The sequence below is a fragment of the Hypanus sabinus genome, chromosome 11 (assembly GCF_030144855.1).
Source record: "Hypanus sabinus isolate sHypSab1 chromosome 11, sHypSab1.hap1, whole genome shotgun sequence".
NCBI lineage: Eukaryota > Metazoa > Chordata > Chondrichthyes > Myliobatiformes > Dasyatidae > Hypanus > Hypanus sabinus.
In genome coordinates this window covers 63,553,302-63,566,607 of record NC_082716.1, presented here as the reverse complement: position 1 = coordinate 63,566,607, position 13,306 = coordinate 63,553,302, and the positions used below count along the sequence as shown (strand labels likewise).

Sequence of the window (13,306 nt, the reverse complement as noted above, 5' to 3'; positions counted from 1 at the left end):
GAGTGAGGGTTGAAAGTCCAACAACAGGAGAGATGGGTACTGGGATGGAAGATGAGGAAACAGGGACTCAAGGAAGGAAACTGATGAAAACTGAAGCTTTACCTGCCCATGATTTTGTTTATCACTGCCAGAAAACTGAGGATCTTGCACAGTGGTTGCTACTGTACAAGCAAAGTTACTCAGCCATACGAGAGCATCTGCAGTGTTTTGCTTCAGGACAACTGTCATTTGACCAGTGATGTATCCAACCTGTATAGGCCCAGTAGTTTGAGGTTTTCTTTTGTGTCTGTGTTGTGAAGATGGGAAGAACCTAGGAAACAAGAAACTTATTCTGTTCTTAACTGCACACAGCTTATCACAATGCAAAAAAGGCCTGTCAAGCATAATGTTCTTTTGACCAGGTAGGCAGTTGGAATATTCTAGATTGTGCTAAATTTTCACGCGGACCATCCAGCTTGCCTGCATTGGCCCACAAGTGCTATATGTTGCCACCTTATATGTGTTCATGGCTTGACTTCAGTGCTCCAGTGATGTCAGTGTTCTTTGTGTCCTTAAGCAATACCCTGTGGCGGCCTGCACACGCGGGACTTGAACCGCCATCGGGAGCTGCGGGTAGACATGCAGTAATGCGTTTGGAACTACCCACTCGGGGCGGACCTTCTGGGGACAGTCTGGCATCACCTCTGCCCCGCGGGTCACGGGCCCATGGGAGGGGAGATTTAAGCACGCGATTTGGAATCAGTAAAGGCATTCTGAGTTCAGCTCTCTCTGCCTCCGTGTGCTTCTTTAGTAGCACGTTGCTCGCGACTACAACCTTAAGATAATGAGTTAGTGTGGTCAGTTAAAATGTTTGATTAAAGATAAATGTAACATCTGATGAGATTTCAGGAATCATTATGGATCCATTTTGGTGGCACCTATAATATTTTTCTGCTATAAAATGTACTCAACATTTATTTTTAATTCTACCGTAGCTAGAGTTTGAATGAAAAGCAGAAAATGCTGGAAAAGTTCGGCAGGTCTGACAGTATCTGTGGAGAGAGAAACAAGTCAACAATTTGGTTTTGAGACCTTTCTTCAGAATTTATTTTCAGTTTCCTTGTTCACCATTTAGTGTCTCCTAAAATTCCTGGCGTTGACAGTCAAGGCATTCCAGAGGAAGTCATGGTTATTCTGAATAACCCCACCTCCCTGGTGTGTGAGGCACAATCATATCCACCTGCAATTATCACCTGGCTTAAAGATGGAGCACCTTTCGAATCCAACAACCACGTGCAGATTCTTCCAGGTAAATACAAGAACATTCAAACCAAGTTTATAATTAAATCACTGCAATTATGAAACCATGAAGAGTAGATTAGTTGGAATAATGGACCCCAAGGAGCTGAATGCCACATGCATTTTTTTTGGTGGGTAACTATAGGTAGATGTTTAACTTTTCGACTCTAATAGGAAATACTCAAGGCTGGCTTCAGGTGGTGGTTCTCAACTTAGTCACAAACTCTTGGTTTAAGCTTCCTTTTATGGCCAGAGTGCTTGAGCCGTACTTCCTATTGGTTCCAAGGGCTTCTCTGCCTCTTAAAGATTAGAGTGAATAACAAATATTCCAGATCATTATGACAGCTAGCTGATATTTCCATGGGGAACTGCCAACAAGCTGTAGTGTGCGGATCAGCATATTTCAGTGCGGAAGTTAGGAGCTTGTTGCAGCTCCTTCTCTTCTTTATGTGGTCTCCCACTTGCTGTTGAGCTCAAGACAAGAGTCTAGAGATAATGGGTGTCAGGCTGGATTGAGTTTTCACTTACTCAACCCTGATGTTTTTAAAAGCTTTTATAAAAAAATCTTTGTTAGTTTTATTTGTCTTTGATTATCAGAGGCATTCAGAAAACAGTTAACAATGCCTCAATACAAGCTCTACTTCCCAGTGCAGCCATGGCAGTGAGAGCTGGAGAACGGTTTAATTTGTGGGGCTGTAAAACATTTGTTTTGTCATAGGAATGGTGGCGATGGGTTTGATAAGTGGGCCAGATCAAATTCACATTGTACCAGTGTCAGTATCTAGCTGCTAGAGAACAACGTGCCGTTCTGCGGTGTAGCCATCATCTCAGAGGTCTGAGCTCTGAAACATTCTGAACACCTCACTTGGTCATACAGCCAAGCCATCCTTTTGGCATCCCCTTCAAAAAATTTCTGCAGGATCAATTGGGCCTTTATCATCCAGGTTCAGGTGATCAGTGAAGTTGTTGGCTCTAAACTGACACACCAGAGTGAAAAACATTAACAGTTCTGAAGTTCAATTATGCAGTTTGTTTACTGAATATTATTCACTAATATTTCATTTCAATAATTAACTGAGTGAATCTTAATGAATGAAAAATATGAAACATATAATATTCACTTTATGCAACAAATTATTATTCCTAGCTAAATATAATGTAATTAATTTTGTAATGGGAAGTATAGAATGAGACTAGTAAGTTCCATTCTTTAAAGAAGAAATAATATAGTCCATTATCATACCCAAGTCAGCATTCCTGTAGAATTCATACATGGAAGACAGGAGGTCCTGTCCTGTATTGTTGTGATTGGTTCATGCTGAATCTTCACACTAATCAAGTCATGACTTCCACTGATTACAATATACTCAGATGTTTCCCTGTTCTTCTTCCTAATGTCAGGCGGGCGAACGCTTCAGATTCTCAAAGCTCAGGAGAATGATGCTGGAAGATATACTTGTATTGCTACTAATGAGGCTGGAGAAATGCTAAAAAATTATGAAGTGAAGGTCTACAGTAAGTGTTTGCAATGTGGATCACTTATTCTGAAAACCTATGACAGACATATAGTAAGTAAGATAATGTTGAATTTTGCTGGTGTCCACTTTATTCAGGAAGCTGGGTGTATAATGGATTGCTGTTTCATTTAATTTTCCTAGTTCCACCTACTATCAACAAAGATGATATCCCAGATTTTGGTCTGTCACCAAAAGAAGTTAAGATAAAAGTAAACAGCACGCTGACTCTGGAGTGTGAGTCTTACGCAATTCCAGCAGCCACTCTTCGCTGGTACAAAGATGGACAGGTATGTTTAGCCCTTCATGTATAATACTGAATGAATGTTTAAAATGATGGATTTGCATGATAGGAAAATGTGTTTGTATTGCAGTTTGCATTGTCCAGAGCACAATTGTGTTTACCATTCAAGTATCACAATGAACAGCAGCAGATTAATAATTCATGAAATCTGAAAGACTAATTATCCTGCTTTTCTTAAATAACTTACCAGAACCTTGAAAGAATCTGAGCCCTGATATTTTAGGTGATGTGGAATATTTATCTTCGTAGCAATCGAGGATGGAATAGAATAAGTGAACCCTAAACTTCACTGATGTTATCAAAGTGGGATCTGTCCATCCTTCTATTTTGACAGGAATCCTAGTTCCGGGTTCAAAGTTTGCAGATGGATGAAAATATAAATAAGTGAAGAGGAATTGATTGAATAAGAGGTGGAGGAAGACACAGGCTTTTGAATTGAGAATGTGGCAACTAGAACAATTTTGTATTCATCCAGCAAAGAGCCAGCATAGACAAGAGGGGGGTGAATAGTGTAGAAACATCATAGTTTTTCAAAGTTGATGAAGTGATCCCCAGTTATAAGTAGTAATTTGAAAATCATACTGTCTGATTGCTGAAACATAATATTCAATTATTCTTTATGAATCAAATAACACTTATCATTGATTAAAGTAGAGCAGGAAGACATCCAATTCACCCCTTTCACATCCACTGCTCCACTACCAGCTCTCTGTGCCTGCAGGGCAACCTGTCTACAAACTGCACTTCAGCAATTCACTGCCTTCTCTGCATCTTCAACTACCAAACAAGGCAAGAAAATTATTGGCTCAGGAGAACACTACACCCAGCTTCGCTCAGTCTTGATCCCAGACTATATATGAGTTAATGTTCATAAAAGCCTTGCCACAACTTCTTCTTACCTGATATCAATATATACAAACATACAGACTTTGTTGGCAAGGCATACATCTATTCCATGTTTTAATTGCTTGAGAAGGTGGAGAGGAGCTGCCTTTTTGAACTGCTGCAGTTCCCTTCAAGTTACATACCATCTTAAATTGGAAAAACGTCACTACAACTTTGTCACTGCTAGGTCAAAAGTTCGGATCTCCCCAAGTAGGGTCACTGTGTAGCTCAGCTGCCCCTCCTCATAGACAGTCAGGGCTGAACAATAATTATTGCTCTTGTTCAAAAGTACTGTGCATTTATTTAGGTTGTGTCCAAATTAAAAGTGTTTCAGGCATGGCTCTAATGCATAGAGTAGTCATATATTCTAGGATTGCCATTTGAGCACATTGATGGAGTGGGTGCTTTCAGAGAAGAGAAGAAAATGGAATTGTATTATTAAGACACAATATCTGCTTCCAATCCAATCATGCCACAGTTCAGCAAATGTACCCATCAAAGTGCATACTTTGTTTTCTGAGGTTGCTTCTGGTAAATAAATAAAGATCAAGCACTCTGAATTTTTCATTGGAAGAAAAAGTAAAATCTTTCAATTTCAAGCCTCTGCAGATTGACGAGCACAACACCATCACAGCAAACACCAGGATCATTCAAATCAAGAATGCCCAGATTTCAGATACAGGACGGTATACTTGTGTGGCCACCAATATTGCTGGAGAGGACGAGAAAGATTATGATGTAAATGTTCAAGGTTAGATTGCATTATTTGCTTACTCCCAAATGTGTTTTGTGCTGCAGTGGTCCTTTTAAGTACATCTCCATCATTTTAATCTGTACTACAAGTTATCATTTTTGCTTTATTAGATACCTGTTCAATGGTTGTTTTTATCCTTTTATAACAGAGAAGTAACTTTTCTTAATACGGACATTTGTAACAAAGCACTTTTTTAACATAACCGTTTTGTTTTTTAATCCTCAATTTAGTTCCGCCAAGTTTTGTGAAACCAGAGAATAGCTATGATATAACTGGGAGTACACTGGAAGGGAGCAGGACAGTTGTTTTCAAGGATGTAGTCATTAACAACCCCATCTCCTTGTACTGTGAGACAAATGCTATCCCACCACCATCTCTCACTTGGTACAAAGACAGCAAGCCATTGACATCTAATAGCCATGTTCAAATACTGCCAGGTATGTATTATTGTCACAGACCAAGGGTATCAAAACCCTCTTTATGTGAAGTCTTATGATAGCTGCAATCAAACCACTATGCTGGTTACTACATGTACCATGAAATTCTAATGCAGATCACTCATGTTAAAATTATTTTGCTGATATCTGAGAATAAATACTTTGTTCTGAGGCTGCATCCAAAAATGCAGGGAAGTTAATGTTAGAGTTAATATATATGTTTGTGAATTTCATGATTTGTTTTTTTATTATGTGGCAATTCTTCATCAGAGCAGTAGAATTCTCATTTAGCACAATTGACAATCTGAATTACTTCGGCAAATCAAGCCCATTATGAACATGTGGTGTAATAGGACCCACAGGGTGGGAATTCTCTCACCACCAGGGTAAATCTTGAACTTGTATGATTTCCAACACTTAGTCCTGGCTGTATGATGACCTGTATGAATTATTGTAGGTTCTCCATCTGGCTGCTGTTTCCAAGCAAGGCCCTCTCCTTTCTGTGTCTTCTGCTAACAGTGCTTCATTTTCCATAAGACCAGATGATATAGGAGCTGAATTAAGTCATTTAGCCCATTGAGTCTGCTCCACCATTTAACCATGGCTGATCTTTTTCCCCATAACAATTGATGCTGTGCCCAATCAAAAACCTGTCAGACTCCGCCTTAAATACACCCAGTGACCTGGCCTCCGCTGCTGCCTGTGGCAACAAATTCCACAAATTCACTATCCGCTGGTTGAAGAAGTTTCTCTGCATCTCTGTCTTAAATAGATGCCCTTATATCCTGAGGCTGTGCCCACTTGTCCTAGATACCCCCACCATGGGAAACATCCTTTCTGCATCTACTCTGTTCAGGCCTTTCAACATTCAAAAGGTTTCCCCCTCACCCTTCTAAATTCCAGTCAGTACAGACCCAGAGCCATCAACCATTCCTCATATGATAACTCTTCATTCTCAGAAACATCCTAGCGAACCTGCTTTGAACCCTCTCCAATGCTAGCGTATCTTCTCTTAGATAAGGAGCCCAAACTGTTCGCAATGCTCAAGGTGAGGCCTCACCAGTGCCTTATAAAGCCTCAGCATCACATCCCTGCTCTTATATTCTAGACCTCTTGAAATGAACACTAACATTGCATTTGCCTTCCTCACCACCAACTCTCCCTGCAAGTTAGACTTTAGGGTGTTCTGCACAAGGATTCTAAGTAGTCCCAAGTCTGTCTAAGTCCTTCTGCAGCCTAACTGTTTCCTCAACACTACCTGCTCCTCTAATCTTGTATCATCTACATACTTGGCAACAAAGCCATCTATTCCATCATCTAAATCAGCATAAAAAGTAGCAGTCCCAACACCGAACCTATGGAACACCACTAGTCACTGACAGCCAAACAGAAAAGGATCCTTTTATTCCCACACTACCTCCTATTAATCATCCAATGCTCTAACCATGTAAGTAACTTTCCTGTAATACCATGGGCTCTTAACTTGGTAAGACTTGGTAACATGCTGACTTTGTCTTATCTTGTCCTCTGTCACCAAGTACTCCATAACCTCATCCTTAAAAATTGACTCCAACATCTTCCCAACCACTGAGGTCAGGATAACTGGTCTGCTGCCTTCCTCCTGTCTTAAAAAGTGGAGTGACATTTCTAATTTTCCAGTCCTCTGGCACCATGCCAGAGTCCAATGATTTTTGGAAAATCATCTTTAATGCTTCCATAATCTCTACCGCTACCAACTTCAGAACCCTAAAGTGCAGTTCATCTGACCCAGGTGACTTATGTACTCTACGTCTTTCAGCTTTTTGAGCACTTTCTCCCTTTCAATAGAAAATGCACTCACTTCTCTTCCCTTACATTCTTCACCGTCTGGCACATTGCTAGTGTGTTCCACAGTAAAGACTAATGCAAAATACTCATTTGGTTCATCTGCCACCTGCTTGGCCTCTGCTATTATTTCTCAGGCCTCATTTTCTGGCAGTCCTATATCCACCCTCATATTTCTTTCATTTTTTACATACTTGAAAAAGCTTTTACTATCAACTTTAATATTGTTTGCTAGCTTGCTTTCATATTTCATCTTTTCCCTCCTAATGATTCTTTTAGTTGCTCTCTGTAGGGTTTTAAAAGCTTCCCAATCCTCTGTCTTCCCATTAATTTTTGCTTTGTTGCATGCCCTCACTTTTGCTTTTACATTAGCTTTGACTTCCCTTGCCAGTCACAGTTGTATTATTTTTCCATTTGAGTATTTCTTTGTTTTTGGAATACACATGTCCTGCACCTTCCTCATTTTTCCCAGAAACTCACGCCATTGCTGCTCTGCTGTTATCCCTGCCAGCATCTCCTTCCAATTTACTTTGGCCAACTCCTCTCTCATACCACTGTAATTTCCTTTACTCCACTGAAATACTGCTACATCAGACTTTACTTTCTCCCTATCAAATTTCAAGTTGAACTCAATCATATTGTGATCATTGCCTACTAAGGGTTCTTTTATCTTAAGCTCCCTAATCACCTCCCTACTCCATCCCACTCTCTTCCTGTATAAGCTGTATCTGGCAAAGTATATGCTACACCTTCTCATGAAGCCACAGCATTTTTATTAACATTAAGTCATGTCACCCCCCCCCCACCAAAGTGACAAGCTTTATTGCATGAGATTGCAATCTTCAAGCATTTCCTCCAATTCTATTCACTTTATTTCCTGCACAGAGGGTGCGCTTCTCCAGATAGGAACAAACATCTCCAGACCTTCATCTGGTTTGCCTGTTGGCCTGATACTGCTTGACTAGTGACTAGATGAGTTTTTTAATTTTTATTTCAAATTCCAGTATTTGAAGTTTCATACTTTCCAAATCTGCTGGGATTTCAAAACAGCAGAAAATCAAGGCACTTACTCTTTTTTTTTGTATTGAATCCTTGCAGTTTTGATTTAATATAATGTCAGTTCCACTGTTAATAACTATTAACATTGACTACTGAGACAAAGAACTTACTGTAATTTTGGCATGTCTTGCCCTGTAGCCAATGCTGGACATCTGGAGACCATCAAAGTGGCTGCGATAACGCAAGATCTTCTTGCTTGGCTAAATTTGATAATGTTTTGATTATACCTTGCAGTAAAGATTTTATCCTTTGTATGAAATGTCAAGGTATTACAACCGCACAGTGTAAGAAATGCAAAAATATGAGTTTATGTTCATACCCAATTATCTTTTCTTGAAATAAGATAATGGTGTACTCCCCCAAAGATTAGCTACATAGCTGCCAACTGTGAGAAATTTTCAAATGTAATTAGTTTCTGTTTTATATTAGGACTCGTTTAAGCTTCTTCCTCTAATGCCATATGGGGGAGGGTATAGAGGGAGAAATAGGGGAGCAGGAATGATATTAGCAGCTAAATATCCAAAAGTGTGCATTCGGAATGCAGAATACCTGTAAACAACACCATATGCAATCTATACAAAACATGAGCTAAAGTTGCAGCTTATAACAGAACCTGGGGGGGAGCAGGCTGGATTTGGTGCTGCTGACTCACCCCCCCCCCCACCCCGCCACCATTGTTCACGTGGCTGGAGATGAGCTCTATTGTGGTTAACTGTGGATTGATGGTGCAAGTTTTGGTCTCTTTTATAGCATGATTGTGATAACATTTGTGCTTGCTGTCTTGTGTGTGCTTTTTGCTGTGTGACTGTTGGTACTGTGTTTTGCACCTTAATCCCAGAGTAAGGCTGTTTAGTTTGGCTGTATTCATAGGTGTTCATGTGTGGTTGAATGACAATTAAATTTGAATTGAATGCAATTGAATTCCTACCATCATCCTCGTATTATAAAAAAGGAGATAACATTAGTTTGTGCTTTTTACCCATTAGGAGGACGTGTTCTACAGATACCCAGAGCACAAGTTGAGGATGCTGGCAGATACACGTGTGTGGCAACGAACGAAGCAGGCGAAGATTCTATTCAGTATGAACTAAGGGTTATGAGTGAGTATCATAGATCAGCCAGGTCAATCAATTTCACAACACAATCATGCTTAATTTACAATTTAATGGAACTTTAACCCTTTGTTTTATGGTCTGCTGCTGGAAGACTCTGCAGTTCACGAGGCCCAAAGTGCCTTGCACTGAAATATGCCTTGAAGTCTGCAGGGTCTTTCCTTTGCACGTTTCATGATGGCAGAGCACCCAAGGGAAACTGGGCACATCTCAGGTCGCCAGCAGGAAACAGATTAAATATGTGGAATAGATTAAGGGTGGGGGTTGGAAGTAGACTGAGAGAGTGAAATCGGTTTTAGTGAAGGGATTGTGAAAAGGCACGGCCGTCTGGACTGGGGAAGAATGTGATTGGCTGTTGGGTGCTGAGAGAGGGTGGGACAGCAGATTGAAGATGGGGAGAATGGTAGGGCAAGACATAAAGTTTGGGTGACAGAGGGGTAAGATTCAAGCCAAGACTCATTTGTAATGCAGGGACATGATGAGCCCAGGGTCATGCTCCTATTGTGCATTCCAGATAGAAGTCTATCATAGAGCTATTGCACGGGGTAAGTCTGGAGGACCCAGCTGAGGCAGATCCTGGGTGCAGAACTCCACCTTCCCACACTAGAAGGTCCCTTTTGGTTTACGATGAGGCTGAACGTGTACAGACTGGAAAGGTCTGTCTCTGCGTGAGAGGCTTATGCTGTCTATTGATGGGCTCTTTCATGTGTTTTGTGATCAAAATCCATGGGGATTTGGAAGAAATATTGCAGAAAGCAGAAGAGTGATGATGCTGGAAGCTTCAATAAATTCAGAAAGCTGTAAACTTTCCACAGGTCAGGCTACATCAGAACTGAGAAGGATTAGAAATCAAACATGGTTTTAGCATTTAAAATGTCTCAAGAGGGACAAAGATAGGGTGAGTCTTTTCTAGGCTCAAGGAATCAAGAACTTGAGGACGTACGTTTTGGGTGAGAGGGGAGAGATTTAGTAGGAACTGGAGGGGCATGAGAATGGTGAGCATCTGGAAAGTGACGCCTATGGACAGATGAACGTTTAAAGGGTTTTGAGCCATATGCAGCTTAGCTTGGACTGTTTCCATGGATCTATTTGAGAAGGTGATAGAACGGGTAGAAAGCCTTTGAAAGGGTACAGACCAAAAGTCACTGAGGATTAGAAGTAATGGTGGTGTTGACTTTGAGAGGGTAACAAAGGTTTCATGGTGGCAGCTGATCTGTCTTGAGGAGACGTAGAGATAAAGGGGACCATGAAAATTAAAACATTGCAGATATTTGAGACCTAAAACAAAAGCAAAATTTACTGTAATTACCAGCAGGTCAGGCAACATCTGTGGAGAGAGTAAAACAAAGTTAACATAACAGATTGATAACCTTTTATTAGAACTAGTTAGTATTCAAACTAGCTGGAAAGGCTGCTTCTCCAAAATCATCAAATTCACTGAAAAATCATAAGGAAGATAATATGTGAAGTTAGAAGCAGAAGTGCTGTTTCTTGAGCTTCTTTGAGCTTTGCTGGAACAGTATGAAAAGATAAGTACAGAGGGTAGACTAGTAGTAGGATGGAGAATTAAAGTCATTGTCAACTGTCGTGTTAGTTAATAATGTTATTCCTGTGCCACTCAGTTAGCTGCCCCAAGGGGTTTATTTTCTGCCCAAGCAGTGTTATCAATAAAGTTCAGTTGTATATCCTGCAGACTGGCATCCTGGTGTGCTGTGCACTATCCCTCAATAACAAATGCAACAACAACACATTAGGACTATTACAGACTGAATGGAGAAAAGCTGTGGACCTTGTAAAACTATGATCAAGTCTACATTTTGTGTTGAAAATACTTTTTAGTTAACTCATTCCTACATATTACAGTGTAGCACTGTGTTATCCAATTCCTAGGCCAATGCATTTAAAAAATTATGGGTAAATCTCTTCCCCTCATCTCTCTTGTGGTCACAATCATCAATGTAAGTTATGTGCCTGACAGAAGGTACACTGTGACGAATAAACCAAACACATGGCCAGCAACTGAATGGGTGCTATTTTACTGCAAATTAGAAATTCCACATGCATTCCAAATCTTGATTAGCTTAGGTCAATCTTTATAATGTCAAGATTGTCTCTTTTAGGAGCTTGAGTGCCATCTGTAACTTATATAAGGCTGGAATTGGAAAAGAAAGTTTCATTGTTTCACACAAAGAGTTAAAAAAATATTGCTAATCGATTGTTCGCTTAATTTTGCTTCTCCACCCAGCTCCTCCTACTATTAAACGGGCTGACAGTGATTTACCCGAAGACATCATTGTGCTGGTGAACAGAACTGCCATGTTGGACTGCATGGTCAGTGGGACACCCACTCCCAAAATCTCCTGGCTGAAGGATGGCCAGCGGTTAGGAGCCAGTGGTCCCTACCAACTGCTATCCAATGGACGAACTCTTCAGGTGTTGTTAATCTTCTGTCTAATGGGTTGGTGTTAAAAACAGTTTGTAGCTAAAATCAAGAACGTAGTTACTCCCAGTATCTTCAGAAGATTCACTATTCAGAGAGTGAGATCGTCCCCACAAGATTCAAAGGATTGGTACATTTTTCAGTGTGGAGTTGAATCCTATAGATGTTATGTGCCAGACTTCCTGACTTTGTTCTTTGCTTGAGCTGTAATACTGTTCCTTTATCAGCCTATGAATCCAAGTTAGGGAGGGAAAGTGCGCACAAGGTTGAAGGAAGATGCCGTAATCTGGACACTATTTCATAGCTGATAAGGCTTGGCCACAATATCTTTCATAATTCACTGATCTGATAGCAGTCTCCATTAAGATTTCTAATGTCTTGGAAACAGGCCTCACCGGTTGAGATATCTCCTTTGAAGGAAAGGTGAGAAAACTGAAGGAAAAGTAGTTGGACAGAGAATTAATTATCAAACACATTGCTGAAAAGTACTGTGACTACCTACTGTACAAAGTAATTTGTAAAGGTAAATAATATTTCTGTGTCATTGTACATGTTATTAAGGTCTTACTGATTATGTTATTACTCTTACCAACAGATTCTCAATGCTGAAGTGTCAGATACTGGCAGATATATTTGCCTTGCAGAAAACATAGCTGGAAACACTGAAAAATACTTCAATTTACATGTCCATGGTGAGTGATATCAATACTAAACAGCAATATCATTTGTTACACTGAGAAAATCAGAAACCCCATGATATAGTTTCTAAAATAGTTTGTATTACCACAGAAGCCAAGGAAATGGTTTAAATTATCACCAAAGACTAAGTTGGGCCCTGACATTAGCTGACCTAAGTTGTCTTCTTTGTATTTTTTTTTTGTATTTCATGAAGAAAACTTTGAAATATAATTGAAATTCACTTTCTTCATTAGTGCCTCCCAGTATCATGGGCATCAACCCAGAGAACATGACTGTTGTGATAAATAGCTTCTTCTCTTTGACGTGTGAAGCCACAGCTTTTCCACCGCCCAGCCTTAACTGGCTTAAGGACGGGAAACCTCTGCATTCCAACACCAACGTTCTTATTTTGCCTGGTAGGAAGCTGATTCATTTTGTGGAATTTTCTTTTGAAGTTTTCATTAATGAGCCAATTGTTTGATCCAGGAACCGAATACACTCACCACTATCAGAATCAGGTATCTTCCTAATGTCTTATACGATGTGAAATGTGTTGTTTTTCAGCAGCAGTATGCTGCAATTCATATTATTACTATAAATTGCAAAACAAATAATGCAAAAAGTGGAACAATGAGACAGTATTCACAGGCTATTCAGAAATCTGGCGATGGAAGGGAAAAACCTGTTCTTAAAACATTGTATGTGAGTTTTCAGGGTCTTGTAACTCTCCCTGACAGTAATATAGGAAGGGAGCATGTCCAGGAACATGAGGGTCCTTAATATAGAATTATATAACAATTACAGCACGGGAACAGGCCAATGTTGAATGCTGAGTCACCATCACTTGAAGATGCCCTCAATGACGGGGAGAGTTGTGACTGTGTCTGGCATTCTACTCAACACAATGTATATTCCTACAAAGCAGCCTCCATATTTATCAAGTACCTAAATTCTTTGGTGTTTGTCACTAGCACTCTGTTATTCAAGGGAAACACAACCCCACTGATGGACAGGGATTGAG

At 40.1% G+C, this 13,306-nt stretch overlaps 1 protein-coding gene across 1 annotated transcript in view; it reads left to right on the top strand.

Moving 5' to 3' along the window:
- The window catches only part of hmcn1 (hemicentin 1), a 501,533-nt gene that overhangs the window by 362,431 nt on the left and 125,796 nt on the right, over positions 1-13,306 (top strand). The window contains exons 50-58 of the mRNA XM_059984517.1: positions 1,115-1,288; positions 2,680-2,793; positions 2,937-3,082; positions 4,582-4,732; positions 4,966-5,172; positions 9,042-9,155; positions 11,413-11,600; positions 12,203-12,299; positions 12,540-12,701. Coding sequence (XP_059840500.1) covers positions 1,115-1,288; positions 2,680-2,793; positions 2,937-3,082; positions 4,582-4,732; positions 4,966-5,172; positions 9,042-9,155; positions 11,413-11,600; positions 12,203-12,299; positions 12,540-12,701 — 1,353 coding nt within the window. The remainder of the gene's footprint in view (positions 1-1,114; positions 1,289-2,679; positions 2,794-2,936; positions 3,083-4,581; positions 4,733-4,965; positions 5,173-9,041; positions 9,156-11,412; positions 11,601-12,202; positions 12,300-12,539; positions 12,702-13,306) is intronic.